The 26,267-nt window shown below is 36.9% G+C and overlaps 1 protein-coding gene across 5 annotated transcripts in view; it reads left to right on the top strand.

Annotated features, from left to right (window-relative positions):
* Positions 1-26,267, top strand: part of USP33 (ubiquitin specific peptidase 33) — a gene marked incomplete at both ends in the record, with an annotated part of 42,558 nt that overhangs the window by 11,839 nt on the left and 4,452 nt on the right. For 2 of the 5 annotated variants that reach the window (XM_079696761.1, XM_079696760.1), the window contains 13 exons: positions 5,315-5,393; positions 6,529-6,940; positions 9,002-9,142; positions 10,414-10,529; positions 11,688-11,860; positions 11,985-12,055; positions 13,029-13,062; positions 14,682-14,727; positions 15,172-15,352; positions 15,752-15,878; positions 17,033-17,202; positions 18,326-18,407; positions 19,044-19,152. In XM_079696761.1, the coding sequence (XP_079552887.1) occupies positions 5,315-5,393; positions 6,529-6,940; positions 9,002-9,142; positions 10,414-10,529; positions 11,688-11,860; positions 11,985-12,055; positions 13,029-13,062; positions 14,682-14,727; positions 15,172-15,352; positions 15,752-15,878; positions 17,033-17,202; positions 18,326-18,407; positions 19,044-19,152 (1,741 nt within the window). Of the gene's footprint in view, positions 1-5,314; positions 5,394-6,528; positions 6,941-9,001; positions 9,143-10,413; positions 10,530-11,687; positions 11,861-11,960; positions 12,056-13,028; positions 13,063-14,681; positions 14,728-15,171; positions 15,353-15,751; positions 15,879-17,032; positions 17,203-18,325; positions 18,408-19,043; positions 19,153-26,267 lie in introns of all 5 variants that reach the window. The other 3 variants (XM_079696759.1, XM_079696763.1, XM_079696762.1) reach the window with 3 other exon arrangements.

Raw genomic sequence — 26,267 nt, 5'->3', positions numbered from 1 at the left:
TTTACAATTGTTATATCTTCTTCTTGGATCGATCCCTTTATCGTTATGTAGTGTCCTTCTTTGTCTCTTCTAATAGTCTTTATTTTAAAGTCATTTTGTCTGATATAAGAATTGCTACTCCAGCTTTCTTTTGATTTCCATTTGCATGGAATATCTTTTTCCATCGCCTTACTTTCAATCTGTATGTGTCTCTAGGTCTGAAGTGGGTCTCTTGTAGACAGCATATATATGGGTCTTGTTTTTGTATCCATTCAGCCACTCTGTGTCTTTTGGTGGGAGCATTTAGTCCATTTACATTTAAGGTAATTATTGATATGTATGTTTCTATTCCCATTTCCTTAATTGCTTTGGGTTCGTTATTGTAGGTATATTCCTTCTGTTGTGTTTCTTGCCTAGAGAAGTTCCTTTAGCATTTGTTGTAAAGCTGGTTTGGTGGTGCTGAACTCTCTCAGCTTTTGCTTGTCTGTAAACGTTTTAATTTCTCCATCAAATCTGAATGAGATCCTTGCTGGGTAGAGTAATCTTGGTTGCAGGTTTCTCTCCTTCATCACTTTAATTATGTCCTGCCACTCCCTTCTGGCTTGTAGAGTTTCTGCTGAGAGATCAGCTGTTAACCTGATGGGGATTCCCTTGTGTGTTATTTGTTGTTTTTCCCTTGCTGCTTTTAATATGATTTCTTTGTGTTTAATTTTTGACAGTTTGATTAATATGTGTCTTGGCGTATTTCTCCTTGGATTTATTCTGTATGGGACTCTCTGTGCCTCCTGGACTTGATTAACTATTTCCTTTCCCATATTAGGGAAGTTTTCAACTATAATCTCTTCAAATATTTTCTCAGTCCCTTTCTTTTTCTCTTCTTCTTCTGGAACCCCTATAATTCGAATGTTGGTGCGTTTAATGTTGTCCCAGAGGTCTCTGAGACTGTCCTCTATTCTTTTCATTCTTTTTTCTTTATTTTGCTCTGCATCAGTTATTTCCACTATTTTATCTTCCACCTCACTTATCCGTTCTTCTGCCTCAGTTATTCTGCTATTGATCCCATCTAGAGTATTTTTCATTTCATTTATTGTGTTTTTCATCGATGCTTGATTCATCTTTAGTTCTTCTAGGTCCTTGTTAACTGTTTCTTGCATATTGTCTATTCTATTTCCAAGATTTTGGATCTTGGAAATAGAATCTTGGATCAGCTTTACTATCATTATTCTGAATTCTTTTTCAGGTAGACTGCCTATTACCTCTTCATTTGTTAGGTCTGGTAGGTTTTTATCTTGCTCCTTCACCTGCTGTGTGTTTTTCTGCTTTCTCATTTTGCTTATGTTACTGTGTTTGGGGTCTCCTTTTTGCAGGCTGCAGATTCGTAGTTCCCATTGTTTTTGGTATCTGTCCCCCGTGGCTAAGGTTGTTTCAGTAGGTTGTGTAGGCTTCCTGGTGGGGGGGACTAATGCCTGTGTTCTGGTGGTTGAGGCTCGATCTTGTCTTTCTGGTGGACAGGTCCACGTCTGGTGGTGTGTTTTGGGGTGCCTGTGGCCTTATTATGTTTTTAGGTAGCCTCTCTGCTAATGGGTGGGGTTGTGTTCCTGCCTTGCTAGTTGCTTGGCATAGGGTGACCAGCACTGTAGCTTGCTGGTCGTTGAGTGAAGCTGGGTGCTGGTGTTGAGATGGAGATCCCTGGGAGATTTTCGCTGCTTGATATTATGTGGAGCTGGGAGGTCTCTTGTGGACCCGTGTCCTGAAGTTGGCTCTCCCACTTCAGAGGCACAGCACTGACTCCTGGCTGCAGCACCAAGAGCCTTTCATCCACCCGGCTCAGAATAACAGTGAGAAAAAGTAGAAAGAAAGAATTAGTAGAAGAAAGAAAGAGAGAGGGAAAGAAAGGAAGAAGGGAAGAAAGGAAGGAAGGAAGAAAGAAAGAAAGGGAGGGAGGGAGGAAGGATGGAAAGAAAGAAGGAAAGAAAGGAGGGAGGGAGGAATAAAAGCAAAAGGAAGAGTGAATGGAAGGAGGGAGGGAGGGAGGAAGGAAAGAAAGAAAGAAAGATAGGAGGGAGGGAGGGAGGAAGGAAAGAAAAAGAAAGTGGAAAGAAGAAGGGTGGGAGGGAGGGAGGGAGGAAAGAAAAAGAAGGAAAGGAGGAGCGGAGGGAGGGAGGGAGGAAGGGAAGGTAGGAAAAAAAGAAACAGCAGGTAAAGTAAAATAGAATAAAGTATGAAATATAGTAGCGTTATTAAAATTAAAAAGTAATTATTGAAAAAAAACACAGACCGATAGAACCCTGGGACATATGGTGGAAGCAAAGCTATACAGAGAGAATCTTACACAGAAGATTACACATACACATTCACAAAAAGAGAGCAGGGGGAAAAATCAAAAATCTTGCTCTCCAAGTCCACCTCCTCGATTTGGGATAATTCGTTGTAAAAAGAGGAAAAGGGCGAGAAGTCTGAAATCTTGCTAAGTCCACCTCCTTAATTTGGGATAATTCGTTGTAAAAAGAGGAAAAAGGGGGGAGAGTCTTAAATCTTGTCCTCAAAGTCCACTTCCTCAATTTGGGATGATTCGCTGTCCATTCATGCACTCCACAGACGCAGGGCGCATCAAATGGACCGTGGAGCTTTAATCCGCTGCCTCGGAGGCTGCACAGAGAGATTTCCCTGTGTCTGCCTTCACAACTCCCGGGTCTCAGCCTTGGACCTGGCCCCGCCTCTGCGCGTAGGTCGCTGGAGTGCGTCCGTTCTTCGCTCAGACAGGACGGGTTTAAAGGAGCCGCTGATTCGGGGGCTCTGGCTCACTCAGGCAGAGGGGAGGGAGGGGAATGCCCTCTCCTCGCGCACCAGGCAACAAAAGGGAAAAAAGTCTCTTGCCTCTCCGGTAGCTCCAGACCCTTTCCCCGGACTCCCTCCGGGCTAGCACTAACCCCTTCAGGCTCTCTTCCTGCCGCCAGCCCCAGTCCTCTCCCTGCGCTCCGACTGAAAGCCGATACCCGAGCCTCAGCTCCCAGCCCCGCCCGCCCCGGCGGCCGAGCAGACAAGCCTCTCGGGCTGGTGTGTGCCTGAGGGCACCGATCCTCTGTGCGAAAATCTCTCCGCTTTGCCCTCCGCACCCCTGTTGCTGTGCTCTCCTCCGCTACTCCGAAGCTTTCCCCCTCCGACACCCTCAGTCTCCGCCCGCGAAGGGGCTTGTAGTGTGTGGAAACCTTCCCTCCTTCACGGCTCCCTCCCACTGGTGCAGGTCCCATCCATATCCTATTGTCTCTGTTTATTCTTTTTTTCTTTTGACCTACCCAGGTATGTGGGGAGTTTCTTGCCTTTTGGGGGGGTCTGAGGTCTTCTGTCAGCGTTCAGTAGGTGTTCTGTTGGAGTTGTTCCACGTGTAGATGAATTTCTGATGTATCTGTGGGGAGGAAGGTGATTTCCGCGTCTTACTCTTCCGCCATCTTCCTCCGGCTCCCACCAAAGCTTTCATGTTCTTATATTCCTAAGTGCTTCAGTTTTCTTTGAGATATTTGACTCCCTACTAAAGAGTATCTCTTGAGTTAAAAATTTGTTATTACTGTCATTTCAGTATGCTAGGAAAAGATTGTTTCAATGAATTATTTTGGAATGTGAAGGTATATGTCATTCACATTTCTAATATTCAAGAGACAGAATTCTCTCTTGTCATTTATCCCTATTGGGTATTACCCGTTGCTGCCAAGGGTTCTAACGTTTCTAAGTTCCTTACTGCATAGCTAGAACTAATCCTTAACTGCTATGTTTAAGCTTCTTTGCCCTGAAACTATAAACTTAATATTCTTGGAAGTTTACTAAACTTCAGAAGTGTTATAGTACAGAATTTTAAGTGATTAAATCTTGCATCTGGTTTACTTTTCATTTTTGTTTGTATGAGTATTTGATGGCTGGTTTAAAATTTTTATTTAGATAGTGTACTAGATATACTTATCCCAAGAATTTTAAGTAATTAAAATATTATTTTAAGTAATTAGAAGTATTTTTTGAAAAATCATATAGTAGAGCATAATCATTTCATTAGGGAGGAGAACAATAAATTACATAGCTTAAATATCAAAAATAAGCTATTTTGATGAACCTGTGAAGCATAATACTGGGCACTTTTTGTTTGTTTGTTTTTGTTTTTTTTCTCTTTTTTTTCTCACTGTGTTTTCTTTTTTAAACGAAGGGGCAGTCTTTTTATCTTTTTTTTAAAATTAATTCATCAATTTTATTTTGGCTATGTTGGGTCTTCATTGCTGTGCACGGGCTTTCTCTAGTTGTGGTGAGCAGGGGCTACTCTTTGTTGTGGTGCGCGGGCTTCTCATTGTGGTGGCTCCTCTTGTTGCGGAGCACAGGCTCTAGGCGCGCGGGCCTCAGTAGTTGTGGCTCGTGGGCTCTAGAGCACAGGCTCAGTAGTTGTGGCACACGGTCTTAGTTGCTCCGCGGCCTGTGGGATCTTCCTGGACCAGGGCTCAAACCCATGTCCCCTGCATTGACAGGCAGATTCTTAACCAGTGCGCCACCAGGGAAGTCCCTGTATATATATATATATTTTTAATTTTTAAATTTTATTTTATTTATTTTTTTATACAGCAGGATCTTATTACTTATCTATTTTATACATATTAGCGTATATATGTCAACCCCAATCTCCCAATTCGTCCCACCACCACCACACACGCCCTCTTTTTTAAAAAAATATTTATTTATTTTATTTGTTTATTTGGCTGTGCCGGGTCTTAGTTGCAGCATGTGGGATCTAGTTCCCTGACCAGGGATCAAACCTGGGCCCCCTGCATTGGGAGTTTGGAGTCTCAGCCACTGGACCACCAGGGAAGTCCCAGTACTGGGCAATTTTGAATGATTTTTTGAAACACAAATACTTTTCAGTTTAACTCTTTGAATTTTTGATTGTTTGTTTCTTTTTTTAAAAAATATTTATTTATTTATTTTTGGCTATGTCAGGTCTTTATTGCCCACACGGGCTTCTCTCTAGTTGTGGCACGCAGGCTCCAGAGTGTGCGGGCTCAGTAGTTGTACCACACAGGCTCTTTAGTTGTGTTGCATGGGCTCCAGAGCACTTGGACTCTGTAGTTGCGGCATGCAGGCTCTTTAGTTGTGGCACGCGGGCTCCTTAGTTTTGGAGCGTGGACTTAGTTGCCCCGGGGCATGTGGGATCTTAGTTCCCTGACCAGGGATCAAATCCGTGTCCCCTGTGTTGGAAAGTGGATTCTCAACCACTGGACCATCAGGGAAGTCCCTGATTGCTCATTTCTAAAATAAAAACTAAAAATCACAGATTTCTTCCTAAAAATGTTTTCTTCCTCAGGCCAGGATTTGTTGTGCCTACTAATCTGTTTCAAGGAATTAAAACTGTAAATCCAACATTTCGGGGGTATTCTCAGCAGGTACGTCTTTATTGCTTTTTATTCATAATATTAATCTTTAATACATTTGCAAAATGCTATTATGTGTGCATTATGCTATTATATACTCATTTGCAATTCTAAGAATAATAACCCCATATCATATTTTTGGCTTACATTTTTCCACATTTCTCTTAATTTCATATTTTTCTAGAAATTTTAAATTTGGGGGTGTTTAAATATGTCAGTATATTCTAGTGCTTTTAGCTTTGAAAAGTTCCACATCCAGAGATAGATTTTACCTGTATTTTCTGTATTTCATGATTTAATTAAAAAAATTCTTTAGACATGTGTCATTTATTTCACATTACAACATAATCCAAATTTAATTTTTCGCAAACAGCTAACAAATTGTACGAAACTACAGATTTAAGAATTTTCTTATCTGGTTTTAAAAGTTTCTTCTTTATTAATTTATTAATATATAATAAGGTCTGTTTCTGGGCTTTCTAATCTGTTTCATTGACCTGTAATTTTTTGGATTGATACCAATGGCAGTTTCAATTATTGTACTTTATATAATGTTTTTCATGTTAATACCTGGTCCTCACATGTGTTTCTTTTTCAAAACAATACCTGTTCTCTGTTAACTTTTTCTGTTGCAAATTCCTGGATCACAGAGACTTGGTAGACATAAGTTGGGGCCTACGAATTTGTATTTTCAATAAACATTCTAGGTTGATCAAGGATTTTTGAGATACAGTGCAAAACTAGATAAAGCTTTAGTTTTAAGCCAAACTTATACTTGAATTCAGGATATCTCTCTGAATTCTTATTGTCAGATGAGGCAAATCCTTACTCAAGTTCTCTAAAATAGCAGCAGTACTAAAGCTGACCTCCAGATCATCTTCAGTTTTTTGTTGCTGTTGTTTATTGTTTTTTTTAGTTTTAATTGAAATACATGTTCAGTTTTTTAATTCCTTTTGTTTTATTTACATAACTTTTTAGAACTTAGTGCTTCCTATCCCTCCAATGCCTTATGTCTACAAAGTTGTATTTCCTTAGTATAATGCTACACATTTAGAAATCAGTTGCTAACCACATTTTGTATATTTTCTCATTTCTACATACATGTATTTTTAATGAAATGGTAATATTTATGTTGCTTATATATTAGGATGCTCAAGAATTCCTTCGATGTTTAATGGATCTGCTTCATGAAGAACTGAAAGAACAGGTCATGGAAGTAGAAGAGGATCCTCAAACTCTAATGACTGAGGAGACCATAGAGGAAGACAAGAGCCAATCAGATGCAGATTTTCAGTCTTGTGAATCTTGTAGCAGCAGTGATAAAGCCGAAAATGAAAATGCGTCTAGAAGCTTTTCTGAAGATAATAATGAAACAACAATGTTAATTCAGGATGATGAAAATAATTCAGAAATGTCAAAAGATTGGCAAAAAGAGAAGATGTGCAATAAGATTAATAAAGCGAATTCTGAAGGAGAATTAGATAGAGACTCTGTGTCTGAAACAGTTGACTTGAACAATCAGGAAACTGTCAAAGTGCAAATACACAGCAGAGCTTCAGGTGACAATTTTTATAATTTGCAAATGATAGTGTTTCATTTTTAGACAAAGGGTGCAAGATGTGTTTATATTTAAGATGATATTTGTAATTTTACCATCTTCTGATTTGGGGGAGAGCGGAATTAGTCTGACATGTGACTTTAGAATACATTTCTAATTTACATGTTAATGTTCACAGTTTATATTTAGCATAATAAAAATGAAATAGAATAATTAATAGCTTTAGCTTGATATTTTGTGTGTAGTATATGACATTATAGTTCAACCATACTAATTGAAAGAAAGAGGGTATTAAATAGATGTTACTTTTGGGCTTTCTAACTAGTAGAGTTTAGTACTGTTTGCATGTGAGTATTAAGTTAATGTCATTTAAAGCAGATTCGGTTGAGATCTGCAAAATAGCAAAATAATCCAAATTGTAGACTGTTAGATTTAGATTGCTGTCATTGGAGTCATATCAGCTACGAAATACTTGGTGTATGTTTGGCATAGGAATTTAATTAACTATAATGAACCCTGTTACGATAGATTATACCGTAATACATGTCATTGTTCCTTTGAGAAAGAGCAAGTGGCCAAATGAAAGATAGTTGAGCTAGGTTGCTTTGCATTTTACATTTATTTCTTCTAGGGTTAACTTGTGTTAGCTTAATGTGGTATTTAATTCTCCAAAGCACATAAAATTAAACCATCAGAGGTTCAGATTATCTGATCTTAAAGTAAGTGGCAGACAAGGAACATAAAAAATTTATCTTTTGTAATTACTGAAGAGTAGGAACTACTAAACAATTTACTTACGTTTTTGAACACCACATTTTTTCTGGAGGAGAAGGATATTTCCTTAACCACAGGAATACTTGTGGTTCACCCATGTGCAGTGCATAAATGCCTTCTAGTCAGGAAAACGTGTTAGGCTCCTTGATTATACTAATGTCATGTTTAGAAGTTTAAATGTGGTTAGAAGTTGTTTAGTCAATAGATATGTGAAATTTCAGTATTGAAAGACTAAGCCATCTGCTATCTAGCCTTTCCTCATCAAAAGCCTGATTAAGCCTGATTACTTGACATACTGGTTCTTTATTGTTCCATAGCAAGTTTATTCTTACAATTAGTAACTAATTGATGACCTGGATCAGGGATCTGAGCTTTTACATTTTCTGATTGAAAAATGTGACAAAGACCATATATGACACGCAAAACCTAAAATATTTACTATCTGGTCTTTTACAGGAAACATTTGCCAATCCCTGACCTAGATGATATTAACTTTATTCCCTTCTGAAAGGCTAGAGCAAGTCTCCTCCTCTTTCTTCCCCCAATATTATGCGGTCTGCTTTTAGTCATGGTTGGGATCATGAGAAATGCCTCTGTGAAAGTAATAAAAGTCATTTATTTTGCATTATCTGGAAAAATCCCTGAAATCATTCTGTTTCAGGATCTGTTATGTACAATTCTCTTTTCTTCACTCAAATACTTTTTGAGCAGTCTCTTGCCCTGGAATATATGTTATGTACTAGGAATCCAACAGCAAATCAAGATAGCTCTCATAGAGCTTATATTTTCTTGATTCATAATTTAATTCCAAAAAAGGTGTTTTTTTCTGACAGAGGGTTTTATTTCCTTTTATAACAGAGTAAAATAATTTATAATTACTTTATGCCTAAATTTCTTGTTAGATTTTGCTTACTATGTCAGTTTGGGAGGGAGGATAATCTCTTTTTCTCCCATATAGTTTTAAAGCTTTCTAAAAAACTGCCCTAAATTGCTTTTGGTTTTTAAATACTAAGTTAGGACAAATATGATCCTCTTTGGCTTTATATTTCCACACTTATATTTGCACACTTTCTGGATTGCCTACAGCAGTAATGTGTTATAAATGTTAATTAGATTCCTAGGGGGAAAATCACTGTTAGTTTGCTTATCAAGCCTAATGTCTATCAGGTATTTCACCTGACATTTATTAATGTGAATTGTGTTCAAAATCTCAGATGAAGAAAGCTTTATTTGACAGGTGGAATAATTTTACTATTTAAGGTAATAATACAAATTTTAAATATTACAGAATATATTACTGATGTCCATTCGAATGAACTGTCTACATCACAGACCCTCCCGTCAAGTGAAGGTGTTAACCCACGTTTATCAGCAAGCCCTCCGAAATCAGGCAGTTTGTGGCCAGGATTGGCACCCACACACAAAAAAGGTAGAAGCTTCAATTATTCAGGTTCCTTTGCTTTGATAGTTTAAAGTGTTAATTATGAAATATTATTCAAGCTTTTTAAATTGACAGCATAGTTTTACACAACCATGATTTAAAATTTTTCTCTGTGTGTGGCACAAATTTACATACAACAGAATTCACTCTTTTGGTGTAGGGGTCTGAGTTTCAACATGTGCATAGATTGTTACCATCACCACAAACAGAATATAGAACAGCTCCAGTACCCCAAAGAATTCCCTTATACTACCAGACCATCCCACTACTCCTCCCAAAGCCCCAGCCCTGTGAATCTGTTCTCTATTCCTATTGTTTTTCCTTTTGCAGAATGTCATATAAATAGAATCACACAGACATAGTCTTTTGAAACAGGCTGCTTTCACTTAGCGTAATGAATTTGAGATACAGTCACGTCGCAGGTCTGAATAGTTCTTTTTTATTACTGAGTAGTATTTCATTGTGTGACTGTACTACTGTTTATTCACTCACTGACAAATACTTGAATTTGTTTCCAGTTTTTGGCAATTATGAATAATGTTGCTATAAACATTTATGTACTGGTTTCTGTATGAACATAAATTTTCATTTGTTTAGGTTAAACACCTGGATGTGGGGTTATTGGGTTTTATGTTAGTTTTATGCTTAATGTTGTATGAAATTGTTTTTCGGAGTGGCCGTATCATTTTGCTTTCCGACCAGCTATGTATGAGAGTTCCAGTATTAGAAAATGTAAAACTGTAAAACTCTTATAAGAGTTTTCATGACCTTGTGTTAGAATTCTTTAAAGACATCAAAGACATCAAAAGCATGGTCCATAAAAGAAAAAAATTAAAATCTTTCTTGGCAAAAGACACTGTTAAGAGAATGAAAAGATAAGATTGGAAGAAAATATTTGCAAATCGCATAGCTGACAAAGGACTTGTATCTAAAATATATAAAGAACTCTCAAAGCTTAATAGAATCCTTTCTTCAAATAAAGCCTTACTTGGGAGCAAAAGCAAATAAGTAAAAGCAAAACTATTCTGGTTGAAGTCAAGATGGGAAGCTGAATACTTTCTATTTCATCGTAGTTTCTCTTTGAGGGTTTTTTTTGTGTGTGTGTGTGTGTGTGTGTGTGTTTAGGTAATGCTTTTGAATGGTATTTTGACAACTTTCTTCAGCATAGTAATTTTGCTGTTAAAAGATTTCAGAAAAAAATGCTAAAGGAACTACTTTGATTTCTAAAAAAAATTTCTATACTTGTTTTTCAATCCTAGCTCAGTCTGCATCATCTCCAAAGAGAAAAAAACAGCACAAGAAATACCGAAGTGTTATTTCAGACATATTTGATGGAACAATCATTAGTTCAGTGCAGTGCCTGACTTGTGATAGGGTGAGTATGAAAGAATTATAATACACAGGAAATTTCTGTCAAATGCTCTTTTTAAAAAATACCTGACAAAATGGTGTGAAAGTTTAATTTCTTTTCCTTGTTGTTGATGATTATACATGTATTTCTTGTGTTTCCAGAAGTATAAATTGATTCTAGGAGTAGAACTTGTTTGTTGGAAGCAATAGTAACATACTGATTTAAGGATGGGTCTTGACCTGTCACTGGACAGGCATGCATTTAGCAGGAAGAATTAACTCAGTTCTTCGTCTCTGGTCACATACAAAGGAGATACGCTGCTCAGCAACGAGAATTTGTAACACATGCATATTCTCCCAAGGCTGATGAAATTAGTAGGAAACTGTTGTTATTCACAGGCACAAGGCTATGTATGTATCTTCTCCACTTGGTTGTATGGCTTGTAAATATTTTCCCATGTTAAGTTTGGATTCAGATAATAAAAGTAGTATCAGGTTCATAAACAAGAGCATGAATTAAAATCATCATGAGATTTTTAATAATACCTCTAAATTCCTGAGTTTCCTAGAGGTTTTCTTAAGAACAGTTTTACTTCAGTGCAGTGATGAATATAATTAAGATGAATGTAAAATGAACTATCTCAAAAAAAAAAAAAAACCCCAAAGTAAGTTTTCAGTTATTGTGTTAGAATTAAGTCAAATCTAAGGGTTTTCAATAGGGTTATCTTAATGTAGGCTATTTTGGTACAAGATATTTAAATGGAATTATCCTGAAATGTTTTCAGCTGTTTAGGTTTCGCATCTTGTTTTTTAAGCTACATTTAAAAACTATCACTAGAGGTCATTTTCAAAAATAAATGCAGTAGTGCTTAACAGTTTGGAACTCAGGCTACAGTGGCTGTGTGTGAGATACTCCTCTTTACTGCAATGTTCTTTACTAATGGGGATGTTAGTAGTTACCTCATAAGGTTTATGTGAAGATTAAATTTAGAACAGCACCTGGTACAAAGCAATTTTGCTTTCGTTATTACTATTTTAGCTTTGTTATTACTATATAAAAAGCAGTTTGTTTTTTTGTTTTTTCTTATTATAATTTGCTTTGATCTTTGCCATCTAAAATCAATCCTCAAATGTTTGTGCTGGATTATTTTCATCCCATTCTTAAAACACAAAACAATTTTAGGTGTCTGTAACCCTCGAGACCTTTCAAGATCTGTCCTTGCCGATTCCTGGCAAGGAAGACCTTGCTAAGCTGCATTCATCAAGTCATCCAACATCTATAGTCAAAGCAGGATCATGTGGCGAAGCATATGCTCCACAAGGGTGGATAGCTTTTTTCATGGAATATGTGAAGAGGTATGTATGTGTTTTCTTTGTATTAGTTGATTGTTAAAACTGCTGTTTCTGCTGTACTGGCAGAACATTTCCTTTCTTTTTTCTATCAATAATGTTTCAGGTTTGTTGTCTCATGTGTCCCTAGCTGGTTTTGGGGTCCAATAGTAACCTTGCAAGATTGTCTTGCTGCCTTCTTCGCCAGAGATGAACTAAAAGGTAAGAAATACGAAATAGTTTTCATCTATGGCTAAACTGTTGTGAGTGATCTAAAATACTAGTGGGACTAAATATAGAATGTATTCATAAAAGCTGAGTTTTTTTTAAAATTTATTTTTGGCTGTGTTGGGTCTTCCTTGCTGTGCGCGGGCTTTCTCTAGTTGCGTCGGGCGGGGACTGCTCTTCTTTGCAGTGTGCGGGCTTCTCACTGCGGTGTCTTCTCTTGTTGCGGAGCACGGGCTCTATGCACGCGAGCTTCAGTAGTTGTGGCTTGCAGGCTCTAGAGTGCATGCAGGCTCAGTAGTTGTGGCGCACGGGTTTAGCTGCTCTGCGGCATGTGTGATCTTCCCAGACCAGGGCTCGAACCAGTGTCCGCTGCATTGACGGGCGGATTCTTAACCACAGCGCCACCAGGGAAGCCCAAAGCTGAGTTTTGAGGCAGCTCAAACAGTACTTGCCCATATTGCCACAGTGCCAGTATCTACCATGACAACATAAACACTATAAATAATATCCTGAAATAATTGATACAAATTCCTATAGTACTAGACAGTATGATATTTGAAGTGTCTAAAATCTTCTCTGGGATTGAAAAAAGAGAAAATTCAACCAAAATATAAAAAACTTACTTGTATATCTGGATTAGTCTGAATTTCTCCGTAGTATTTAAGATCCAAGCCTTCACTATTTTTGTGTGTCCAGCCCCTTGCTTGGACATATAATAAGCAGTCAGTAAATTTTGTTGAGTGAATAGGTGTACAGGATGTTATTTGAGATACGCCTTCAAGGTTGAAAAAAGAGCAGGTAAAGGGTGTTATAGGCGTGGTAAACGTGCTGACTCGAGCAGAGACTAAAAAATGTGAGCCTTGTGTTACTATTCTATGGGTTCAGCATTGCAAGCTCAAAGAATTGCAGAAAAGCAAATAACTTGCTTTTAGTTTGAGAGGAATGACCAGATCTGTTTTGTTTTCAGGTGACAATATGTACAGTTGTGAAAAATGCAAAAAGTAAGTGTCATTGGCAATGCTTTCAATTGCATGTTTTGTATTTTAAATGGTATTTTTCTTGGTAATTTGAATTGGGCATGTAGGGTTAATTTTCCGTTTTATTTAGAAAAATACAAAGGCCAGTAAGCTTTGTCCTAGTAAAAAATGACTGGTTGTTCTGTAAAACAAATCTGAGGTTAAAAGGTTAACAAATAGCTAAGATGTGACAGTGTATTTTAAGATATAAAGTAAGTATGTAATTTTGCATAAAATATTTTCCAAATATGTTGTAAATATATACTAGCATATATAACATACATTTTTATTACATAGGTTAATTCTGTCATCATAAATAACACAATATTCTTTTCTGATTTACCACCTTAACAGGCTAGATTTAGGAAGTGAAAGTGACTGTAAAGGTACATAGTTTCAAGTTTATGTAAAATTCAGAAAGGTTATACCATGTCTAATGTTACCTGCTGTATGAGGGCCGAATAAAAAAGACATGATTTTTTATGATTTTATTTCTTTATATCTACTACTACCTGCCTTTTTCTATCTTGTAATAAGTTTAGGCTTTTAAGGCTTCTTGTTGATGAGTTAGAAAAGAAAAGTAAATGGAGAATTGAAAGCAAATATGTCTGAGGTAGAGGGAACTGGAAAATTTTTCTGAATCTCTCTGATAGAAAAATAATGGCCTCCGAATAAGATCTATTAATAGAGTCTTCATAATACAAACTTCTGGCTTTTGTCAAAAACCCAGGGAAATGTTGATCTGCAGCTGTTGGTCTTCTTCATCACAAAAAGGAATAGTGTATTGTTAGGTCAATAAGGAAGAAAAGCTGCCTTGTACTTTCTAGAAAAAAATACACCTCTAATGAATTGGAAAGTATTTATTTTCAGTTTGTCCTTGAAGCCACAGCTGATAGCTGAAGACGGAGTTGGCCCAGAGGGGGAATCTTTCTTGGAAAAACCGTGCCAACTAGGGAAGAGATAATAGTGAAGATGGAAAAGAACTTGCATCTACCCCAGAATCCAAAGTAGAGATCTGTCAAGTATAAATTAATATTGATTATTGGTAATTCCCTGGCAGTCCAGTGGTTAGGACTCTGCGCTCTCACTGCCAAGGGCCTGGGTTCGATCGCTGGTTGGGGAACTAAGATCTTACAAGCCGCGTGGTGTGGCCGAAAAAAAAATTTTTTTGATTATTAATAATAACCACTCTATTTTAAGTTATTTGTTTTCACATTTAGGAATAAAGGTTGTAATATATTGACCTGACCAACCAATTCTATGAAATTGGAATTTTATTTTACCCAGTTTTACATGATATCTGAATGTTATAAAGGCATAGCCAGGCCATAGATAGTAGAAGATTTTCATCAAAGAATTATACAACTCTAAATTTTTATTACTGATGTCTTAATTAATAATTTTTTTACAATAAGCGGTTCCAGTGTTTTATTAGTATTTTTTTGATTGGTAGCGTATAATTCAGTAGTAAGCATTTTTAGTCTGATACCTTTATTTCTGCATTTTCTAAAAGATTTTGCTGTATATTTGAAAATACTAAAGGTTTTGTAGATTTGTATGGGAAACAGGTTTATTAAAATTGGTTTTCTCTTTTCACCCCTTAGATTGAGGAATGGAGTAAAGTTTTGTAAAGTACAAAAGTTTCCTGAGGTATGGGCTTTATCACAATTTAATTTATTTTATGTGATAGGTAAGGCATTAATATAACATGGTGTAGTAAATTCTTTAGCTTTGGTTGAAGAATGGAATGGTTCTATTGACCAGTGGCTGTGTATACCCTATTAAGATTATCCATTTTTAAAATACTGAGTTGCATACCAAGTAAGTGCCCTTAGCAGTAAAACTGTGTTGAACACAGTTTAATCAGATACTGTAGGGTCTTGCAGGTATAAAATGTAAAATTGGAGAAGCCAGTAGCTATGAACTTAGGAAGTACCATGTTTCATCATTTCCACATTTTAACATCTCTGGAATCAGGTTATCAGAATTGCAGGATAATGTTTAATCTTGACAATATGTATATTTAATAGACTCTTTTATGTAGCATATGAAACAGTAGAATTTTAAATAATCCTATGTTTCTCTTTTAAAAAGATTTTGTGCATCCATCTTAAAAGATTCAGACACGAACTGATGTTTTCCACCAAAATCAGTACCCATGTTTCATTTCCACTGGAAGGCCTGGATCTTCAGCCATTTCTTGCTAAAGATAGTCCAGCTCAAATTGTTACCTATGATCTTCTGTCAGTCATTTGTCACCATGGAACTGCAAGTAGTAAGTATCCAAGTTTAACATATGTTTTTAGATTTAAAAAAAAAGAAACATCTGAATTGATCTCTTAAACAAGACCTGATTGAACAAAAGAAAAGAGTATGAAAGTCGATTTTTATAATTATTTTATTTTGGTTATTAAAAACATGTCAAATTTTAGGAAATTGAATAATTTTACTCTGAAGTTTAAAATACTGGAAATTATGTTTTATGTAAAGCTAAATAATAAGGACTTTAACATGATTGTTTTTACACTGGGTTTTTAAGATTACGTTCTCTGTCCTGATTTTCATTTCCTCAAGTGGTGGTGGTAAGGGTACCTACTGGAAAAGAATACGAAGATAGTTCTTGCTGTATCTTTTTATTACTGAAATTACTTAAATTTTTTCTGCTTAAATTCAGGTGGACACTATATTGCCTACTGCCGAAACAATTTAAATAATCTCTGGTATGAATTTGATGACCAAAGTGTCACTGAAGTTTCAGAATCTACTGTACAAAATGCAGAAGCTTATGTTCTCTTCTACAGGTGAGGAAATAACTCTCCTGGATAGGCTGTTTTGACAAATATGACAGAACATCTCATGTTGAGGTTAACAGTGACTTCTAAGACTTTCAAAGTGGATTTCTGAGTAAAGATTAGAAATTGTTTTACTCTCATTTCATTATGTGAGTAAAAGTGAAAGGTTGCATGCAGAATGATCTTTTGTTAAGAGAATGTTAAGTCATTTAGTTGAAGAGCAAAGGAATATATTTTGTTTTAGAAAGACTGGTTTTAATTTAAAAAATTAGGCACTGACAGTAGGAATTAAGAACCATATTTTCTCCTAACATAGCTAATAAAGGAGGTATTGGACTTCCCTGATGGTCCAGTGGTTAAGACTCCGCGCTTCCAATGCAGGGGGCATGGGTTCAATCCCTGGTTGGGGAAGTTCTGCATGCCACGCAGCATGGCCAAAATAAAAATTTTTAAAAAAAGGAGGTATTAATATAAAAATAAATCCTTGGTACCTTTTAGTATCTTCTAAAAGATTGTAATAACTACTAAAACAGGAAAGCAAATTAACTGTTTAGATCTTATTAACAATCATTTGAATGTCTGTTCTCTAGCAATAATGTTGATACTAGTAGTTAAGATATAGTATCACCCCTAGAGTGTGTAATGTAGTGGGGGCAAGGTGGAACAAAGTATATTTCTCATGAATAATTTTCAAGACCTAACAAGATTCACAGTTCAGTCCACCCTCCATATCCATCGGTTCCACATCCGAGGATTCAACCAACAGCATATTGAAAATATTGGGGGGAAAATGATTCCAGAAAGTTCCAAAAAGCAAAACTTAACATTGCACACCAGTACTATCTACATACCACTTATGCTGTATTTACTAGTGTTTGCATAGCATTTACATTTTTTAGGTATTATAAGTAATCTAGAGATGATTTAAAGTATATGAGAGGCTGTGCATAGGTTATATGCAAATGCTACACCATTTTATATAGGGACTTAAGCATCCACAGATTTTGGTATTTGCAAGGGTCCTGGAACCAATCCCCCACGGATATAGAGGGATGACTGTGTTAATGTGTGTGCTAAGTCTAATAAGTGAGCGGAAAAATCCACTTACTAATCTAATGGAGTAAAATGCATATTGAATGTAATGAATCACTGTCCCTTAATAGGAAGAGCAGTGAAGAAGCACAAAAAGAGAGGCGGAGGATATCAAATTTGTTGAACATAATGGAACCAAGTCTCCTTCAGTTTTATATTTCTCGACAGTGGCTAAATAAATTTAAGACCTTTGCTGAACCTGGCCCTATTTCAAATAATGATTTTCTCTGTATTCATGGAGGTAAGAAACTCTGTAATGGAAAGTAGTGGTAGGGATTTGCTGTTAAATAATTTACAAATAAGGAAAGAGCCAAGAATTTTCCTCTTCCGTTTATTTTCCATTTCCCCATCTACATTCCAACTTAAATGTGTTTATTTTGCTATGGTTTCAGAAATTAGCTTTTTCTTCTAATTATAGGCAATCTGTAGCCTTTTCATAGAACAGATATTTACTGAGTACCTGTTCCAAACCCTGTGCTAGAGCCTGAAAATACCAGAAACACTATTTCTATTTGCATAGCTTTAATTTCATAGTAAAGACAGATGCATAAACAGGTAATTATGGTGCAGTGAACACTTCTATTGCCCATCATTTTTCTCAGCTGAGAGACATGCAGCTCCAACTGTATCCGTGGCTCTTACTCCTTTTGTCTAAATGAATAGCTGACTCTTTTCCTAACTATGAAAATGTACTCGGAGCTTAACAAAAAAAACCTCATGCAGTTTTTTGCTAAATGTAATTTATGCCTTTGTGACTGACTGTGTTAGTGCGTGTTCCCATGACAACCTTAGTGTGACACCTTAATTAAATTTCATGGTTGAAGACTTGATATTCTCATTAATTAATTATTTTTGCGGTGAAACCACAAGAGATAGTAGAAATGTCCCGTATTGGATTTAGAAATCTAAACCTTGAAAATATTTCTGTATGTGAATTTTTCTCTTATTATTTCCCTACTTGAGCTACGAACTTAAGTCTCTTCTGGTTCCAAATCTCCCTATAATCCTTTTATGGCATTTGTCTGTGCCTGCCTTTTATTATGGTTATTCATATAAATTCTTCATTTCTACTGCTAGCTCATAAGCTCCATGAAGGAAAGATTGTCTCTGATTTATCTCTGGCTTGCCCCAATACACAGTCAAGGCTTAGTAAAGATTTATGTAAGTTAAGGACTTGAACATCTTGGTTAACTTATTTTTCTCTATTTCAAGAAATATGTTCATCTTTAGGAACATATACTTAATTTTTAACCTTTTGGGGAGAGTTTTTAAGAATAATGATTGGAAAAAATGCCAGTGATTAATCAGTTAAAAGTAATATAAAGGAATTTAAGAATGAGACAGACCCATTTAAACTTTTTTAGGTGTTCCTCCACGAAAAGCTAGTTATATTGAAGACCTGGTATTGATGCTGCCTCAGAACATTTGGGATAACCTATATAGCAGGTTTGTTTTTTAAATCAGACAATATGGTATTATGGAAATCAGTTTGTGAAATTCGTTAAAAGGAGATTGGATTATTTTCTGTATGCTCCCTGTGCTGTATGTTGCTTATGTGGAATATTCCCTTCTTCATTTATTCACTCTGAGTAGAGAGACTTTTGTGGCTAGTGTGGCCCTAGTCTAGATAACTAATTCTAAGTTTTATGTTCTGATAATCTGTATCTCTAAAAGTATGCCGTGATATTTTTCTTAAATATTTTTTCTTAAATATTGACAATAATTCATTCTATGAATTCTTACTTAGTGGCCAGGGGAAGCCTTCGTCTAATTAAAACTTGATTAAAACTGTGGCTGTGTATAACTTAAGATTTATATGTTGTATGCTAACTTTTGACGGCCACTTCTTTTACTTTATGTTGTTGCAACAAACATATTTTGTAACAAAAGTAGCTGTAAGGGAAAGTTGAAATACAGATGAATCAGTAAGTCAATAAACTGATAAAATCAGCGACCCTGAAAAACATAAAATCAGGTCCTTATGATAATTTGGTTTTTCCATTTTACTAAAACTTGGACACATTTCCTAGAACATCAGCTTACTTCCAGATTATCATACTTATTAAATTCTTCATGCATTAGGTATGGAGGAGGACCAGCCGTCAACCATCTGTACATTTGTCACACTTGCCAGATTGAGGTGGAGAAAATTGAAAAAAGAAGAAAAATTGAATTGGAAATTTTTATTCGGGTAAAAAATTGATGCTTTTCAAATTATAAAAATGATCTAGAATAAAGAACTGACAATTAGAGGAACGATGTTAGTGAAATGATTGGATGAAAGAGTTGTAATACATTTTAAGTCTCATGGGCTCATAACAGTGAGAGACCCCAGTCAGGTGACTATAGTTCTAGTGAGTTAAGTTCTTCTTTTGGAGGTTTTTGTTTTCATGGATTGGTAATAAATTTTGTTTCATGTATTGGCACTGGCCAGAAATCTCCTTATTGAAATGGTAAATTATAAGTTTCCTTAAGTTAGTGGTTTTTCTGAAAGCATTTACTCAGATTGCATTCTTTACTTCCACCCCTTTGTGAAATATAATATTGTTTTGGGGGACTCTCTATACTTATACCTAGTTCCCATAAAGTGAGTATGTTGTGAGGCATTTCTTGTTTGCAAGCAACAGAAAGTCTGATCACAGAATCAATAGGAAGAGCTGAATAACCAGGTTTTATGGACAAAGACTAGTATAGTTCCATTTGTCCAGGTAGCAAGAAATAAGTTTCTTGAAAGTGCTGCTGTCAGTAATACAGCTCCAACCATTTATTTATTATTCGATTCCTAGTAGAGAATACTACTAGGGTTTGAGTCACCTGAGAGGCATGTTCATTGATATTTCTATTGAAATTATATTGGTGGAGGGATAATTCTATAAGGGAAGATTGAGATTCTTTTAGTAAAAGAAGGGGAGAAGTTAATTGAGCAGATATTATAGATGAACAGTACATTCCATGTTGTGGCCACAGGCTTCTTTTCATAGATATAGGGGTGTTTTGTGTGTGTGTGTGTGTGCCTTTGCGTAAAGTAAAGAAATTTTCACATACACAGGAAGATACTACAGGTGTGGATTGATTTATTGTGCTTGAGCCTCCTTTGCTTTCTAAATATAAGGAGGCAAATTTTAGTTGAATATTAAAAGTAGTTCATTCCACGAATGCTTAAATAAATGGCTAATGACTATATCCATTAGGGTTTTTAAAAAATATATTTATTTATTAATTTGGCTGCACCGGATCTTAGTTGCAGCACACAGGACCTTCATTGCTGCGTGCAGGATCTTTAGCTGCGGCATACGAGCTCTTAGTTGTGGCATGCATGTGGGATCTAGTTCCCTGACCAGGGATTGAACCTGGCCCCGCTGCATTGGGAGCATGGCGTCTTAACCACTGGACCACCAGGGAAGTCCCATACGTTAGGATTTGATCAACAGAAGCCATTCTAAGTATTTTGAGTAGAATAGGAATACAGGCAATGAAAGAGTTAAATAACTACTAAAAAGACTGGGTAGTGAAGATCAAGAAGATCATAGCTGACTTTCAGGAAATCTGGAAGGCTGCCATACTGGAGGTAGGAGTGGGGACAGCGGCTCAAGTGGGGTCTCAGAGCCCAGACAAGGTAAAGAAAGCTTCTGTGTAGTGGTGTGGGCCTGGTCAAGGATGTTGGAGCCCAGGCAACGTAGCAGTGGATGCCCGTGTTGGCTGGAGATTGCTGTGTGAGGCGGCACAGCTTAGTGGTGGTGGTAAAATTGAGGGATTGATTCCATGGGTAGGATTGATCAGATAATATGAGTGTAATGAGAGCCAGATTTCTTATTTGTCAGATAAGGGAGTTACAGATATCGAAAGAGAGGAAACTAAAATGGACTCTTTGTTATTGGATTAAAATTGTAGGCAGCTTTGTGAACTCACTGTGATAGATACATATATACATATAGAGGTATAAATGTGTGTATGTGTACACATATATAGAAATAAATGATGTACCTAAGTTAATTTCCTAACTCTGGCACTGAAAAGGCCTGGAAGCAGTATTAACTCCAGTAGGATTGAGCATACCTGGCTCTCTTTGGATCTTGGCTTCTAAACAACTTTCTCTAGTAAAAGGAACCAGCCCTCCTTGGAGAAATGGCTGCTTTCAGGGCCGGGGCAGGGGAATTACAAGATGAGCTTGGAATTTCTTACTGTTCCAGAAATTAAAGAAGTTTTTGAAGAATGATGGGGAAATATCAAAAGTACACAGAAGCCAGCTTGAAGGGACTTTTACTTGCCAAATTTGGGACAATTTATGCTTCAAAATAAATTATAATGGTATTATAATGCATTAAACAAAATAGGAGATATTGTGTTCATACTGTTATAATAAGTGAATAAATTGAAAGACTGATGCGGAATGGAATATTAACATAGTTCCAGCTTATTCCCCACAAAATACGTATTAATTTCGAAGAGAAAAGACTAAGCAAGAAGAGTCTGGCAACCAACTCAATGAAGTCATTAAAGTGAACATCAGTAGCAGTAGAATATATCAAAATCATGTGCTAGGATAGGATACAATGAGAAGAACACAGCATCTCTTGTTTGGTAGACAGTGCATAACCTGAGTTTCAAATGAGGAAAGCCTGGCAGACCCAAATTGGGGGACATTTTATAAAACAACTGGCTTGTAATCTTCAAAATTGTCAAGATCGTGAAAGTCAGGACTGAGGAACTGTGCCACCTTAAAGGAAATATGAAGTTACATGCAACAAGTGATTCTTGCTTGTGTTTGTTTTTTCGGCCGAGCGGCATGTGGCATCCTAGTTCCCCGACCAGGGATCAAATCCACACCCCCTGCAATGGAAGCGTGGAGTCTTAACCGCTGGATCGCTAGGGAAGTCCCAACAAGTGATTCTGAACTGGATCTTTTGGCTATAAACAACATTATTGGATCAATTAGAAAAACTTGATGGAGTCTGAGGATTAGGTGCTAGTATTATATCGATGTTAATTTCCACATTTTCATCATTTGTGTTAAATGTGTAGGAAAGAGTCCTTGTGTGTTTAGCAACTTACTCTGAAATAGTCTAGGAAAAGAAAATTTCTTCGTATTTTACTGGAGTTTTCCTGTAAGTTTGAGATTGTTCCAAAGCTAAAAAGAATTTTTTAATTGCACAAAGCTTCTGGAAATTACCTGTGTTGCTTACCACTGGCAAGTCTCAGGAGAATGCTCAGAAACTTGATAGACTTGATAAGCCGCTAATCTCAGGACCCTGGTGGGTTATCCTGAGGATGCTGCTGTTAAAGATGTTAGCTGCCTGTGGCACCGAGTGAGGGATTCTTGGGAAGATGCTTGGAAGTGGTGGCAAAACCCTACTTGTGCCATCTGTGGAGGCCTCAGTCCTGCCGCAACTACCACCAGAGGATGTGGGGGAAATTTCTCTTTTTCTTGTGCCTTCCATATATTGCATATATCATTGGCAGTGACTGATCTGGAGCACTACTGGCAAGTGATCCTGGAAAATGAAGTCTTCTCTTTTCATAGAAGAGAGTGTAAGAATGAATGGAAATGATGCATTAACAGACAATAAATACAGTATAGTTTGCCCCCCTTGTCATGCATTCATACGTCAGCAACAACAGTAGCAATAGTATCATGTTTCTGCCTAACATGATGCAGCTAGCTCATGTACTAATAGATGCAGCATTTATCCTTTCCCTAAACTTGGGAAACCCAAAGTCCCATCAGTTAGTTATCCATTTCTGGATGATGATCATTCATATTTAGTTCAGTCAGTTTAGTCATAATCTCCCTTTTATATTCTGCAATCTAAAGAATAAACCATAAGATTAACCACCAACAACATACCTTATATGAAATAGAGGAATGAAAGGAAAAATAAATTAGTAATTTTTCACAAATTTAGGAATATTTACAAATATATATTGGGTTGGCCAAAAAGTTCGTTGGGTTAGTGAATACATTGTTCAATAAAATTCTTGGGGAAAATGAAAAAGGTGTCTTTTAGTTCTACTTAAAACCGAATGAACTTTTTGGCCAACCCAGTGCATGGGGGAAGGAAGAAATATGTGTCTACAGCTTATAACTACCCATTCCATATTCTCTGTTTTCTCAGCCAGCACTTCAGCTGGTTATTTACCTGATAAAGTAACCCAGACCTTCGTTCCTGAAGAGTCTGAGCTCTTTGTAGTCTTGCCTGTGTTAGATTTCTCTAGTTGTCTATGAACTTTTAATCTGTGGATATGGAAATACTGAATGGTGCTTATAGTGGATTGAATGCTGGTCCCCAAAAAAGGTGTTTCCGTGTCCTAATCCCTGTGAATTGACTTTATTTATGAAAAGGGTCTTTTTATATATAATTAAGGACCTTGAGACAAGATCAACCTGGATTATCTGCATGGACCCTAAGTCTAATGATAAGTGCCCTTATAAAGAGATGCACAGAGGAGAGATACACAGAGAGAAGAGGTGAAAGCCATATGGAGACAGAAGACAGAGATTGGAATATACACTCACAAAGCAGAAGGTTGAAGAGGCAAGGAACCGAATCTCCCCTAAATCTCCCCTTCTTCTCCACAAGAAGCACGGCCATGCCTACACCTTGGTTTGGACTTCTGACCTCCAGAACTTTGAGAGAAAAAATAATCTGGTTTCAGCCACCAAGTTTGTGGTGATTTGCTATAGCCCCCCTCTGAAACTAATACAGTGGGTATAACCTGATTTTCAGACATAGTTCTCCTTGTTTCTGTTGTGTAGTAGTCATTTTATTCTACTTTTTATATAGCCCTACCCGCTTTGCCTCTTGGTTCAGTGACATGAGGAACCCAAAATGGCCAGAGGAGTGTCTCATCTTCCAGTCCAGTAAAATCATTGTTGTGTCCCTTTGGAACCTAATACCTCTAAACTAGTAGAGACCAAAGTTGTGATAATTAGAAGCAAAAAAGCTTTTGTGTCAGTAGGTAGTAATAGATAAACTCTCCTACTTCCTTTACAGCACCATAGGGTTGTTTCTAGTTTGGGGCATATACTACATCCTATAGGATAGTACCAACCCCACAGTGTTTTGCCACCCAGGCACAAAAACAGTATTCAGTAGGCCAGCAACTTTTAGGTGATGCCATATGGTAAAGTCAGTGAATTCTATGGATGTGAGCCCATTGCTTCATTTATTTTGTGTAAAATTAGTTACGTAATCAGAGGTGATATGGGATGTCATCTCAGGAAATGAGACATTCAGTAAGACCAACAAACGGTGATACTGGAAGAAACACTGTAGGTTAGGAAGGTAGGCCCAAATCCAGTTCTAAGCATTTGTAAATCATTTATCATCAAGGGGCTTGTATATATCCAGATTATGTAAGATTATATAAAGAATTCGTACAACTCAAGAAGATAGATATTCCAATTTAAAAATAAGAAAATATTTTAATATACATTATCCTTAAGATATGAGTGATAAGCACATGAAAAGGTACACACTCTCAGTAGTCATCAGTAAAATGCAAATTAAAGCCACAGTGAGATACCATTACACACTTCTTAGAATGGCTAAAATAAAGAAGTGGACAATATCAAGTTCTGACAAAAATGTAGAGCAACTAGAATTCTCATATAAACACTGTTGGTGGGCATGTGGTGTCACATGCCAGATGACAACCAGTTTGACAATTTCGTATAGGTTAAACAAACACTTAGCACATGACTCAGCAATCTCACTCCTAGGTATTTACTCCAGAGAATGAACACTTATGTCTGCAAAACCCTGTTCATGAGCAGAATTGCTCATAATTGCCCCAAGCTGGAAATTGATGTCTATCAGGTGGCAAATAGATTAAAAAGCTGTGGTATACTACTAAGCGTAAAAAAGGTAGAACTACTGATGCATGCAGCAATATGGTGAATCTTAGGAACATTATGCCAAGTGAAAGGAACAAGACAAAAACGAATATGTAATGTCTAATTCCACTTATATGAAATATCTAAAAAAAAGGATAGGGACTTCCCTGGTGGCACATTGGATGACTCTGTGCTCCTGATGCAGGGGGCCTGGGTTTGATCCCTGGTCAAGGAACTAGATCCCACATGTATGCCGGAGCTAAGAGTTCACCTGCCACAACTAAGGAGCCTGTGAGCTGCAACTAAGGAGCCCTTGAGCCACAACGAAGACCCAGTGCAACCAAATTAATTAATTAATTAAAAAAAAAAAACACACAAAGTAGGTCAGTGGTTTCCTGGGGCTGAGAGGAAGTGACTGATTGTAAACTGGCACAGGGGAGTTTTTGGAGTGTCAGAAGTGTTTTAAACTGGATTGTGTTGATGGCTGCACAATTATAAACTTACTGAAAACCATTGAACTTTACACTAACACTGTGTGGATTATACTTTAATGAAGCTGTTTTATAAAATGCAAGTCTATAATTATTCCACAGCACTAGGTTTTTTTTTTTGCCTTATTCTACCACCACCCCTTTGAAAAAAAGAAAAAAAGCAATGTCTTAGTATAAAAAAATAACAGGACTTACGTGGCGGTCCAGTGGTTAAGACTCTGAGCTCCCATTGCAGGCAGGCGGCCTGGGTTCCATCTCTAGTCAGGGAACTGGGATCCCGCATGCCACAAAAAAAATTTAAAAAACAGAACACTAGAGTACAAAAATAGGTGCCCTTGCTAGACTGGAAATTCAGTGGAGTTTCTGAAAAATTGAGAAAGCAGATAGGATCAGTTTGAAGAAGCGAACCAACGTCATGGGAAATGACCACACAGGCTTTAAGCTTGGAAGTGGCAGATACTAATAGTGATCTCAGCACTCTACCTCCTGCATTGTACTAAGCAGCAAGCACGAAGGTGTCTGCTTGGATTGAGCAGTGAATGTGGACCCTTGGGTTGGTTAAAGAAGGCGTTAACCTTAGATAGCTTGTAATACCTAGAAAGAATTGTGTCTTCCTAAGTTATGCCTTAAAATAAATGATTGATTCTCAGAGAGATGCATAAGCATATTGTATCCTAAAAACAAAACAAAACTCAATAGATGGGTTGACTGAATGGCAGAATAAATACTGCTGGAGAGCATATTAGTGTACTGAAAGATCTAGTGAAGGGTTTCTCCTAAAATGAAGCACAAGGATAAACAGGTGGAAAACAAAAGTTTTGACACGTTGGATAGATACAGAATCCAATGTTTTTCTAATAGGTATTTTAGAAGAGAGTAGAGAGGTGGAACTCCTTTGAGAGCAACAGTTTAATTTCTGAGAACTAGAGAGAAACAGATGTCTTTAAATAACTGGGGTGATTATACTTAACTCAGTTTTCA

This window comes from Hyperoodon ampullatus, assembly GCF_949752795.1.
Source record: "Hyperoodon ampullatus genome assembly, chromosome: 2".
Classification (NCBI taxonomy): domain Eukaryota; kingdom Metazoa; phylum Chordata; class Mammalia; order Artiodactyla; family Ziphiidae; genus Hyperoodon; species Hyperoodon ampullatus.
The sequence above is the reverse complement of the archived record's forward strand: the minus strand, read 5'-3'. Positions and strand labels throughout refer to the sequence as shown.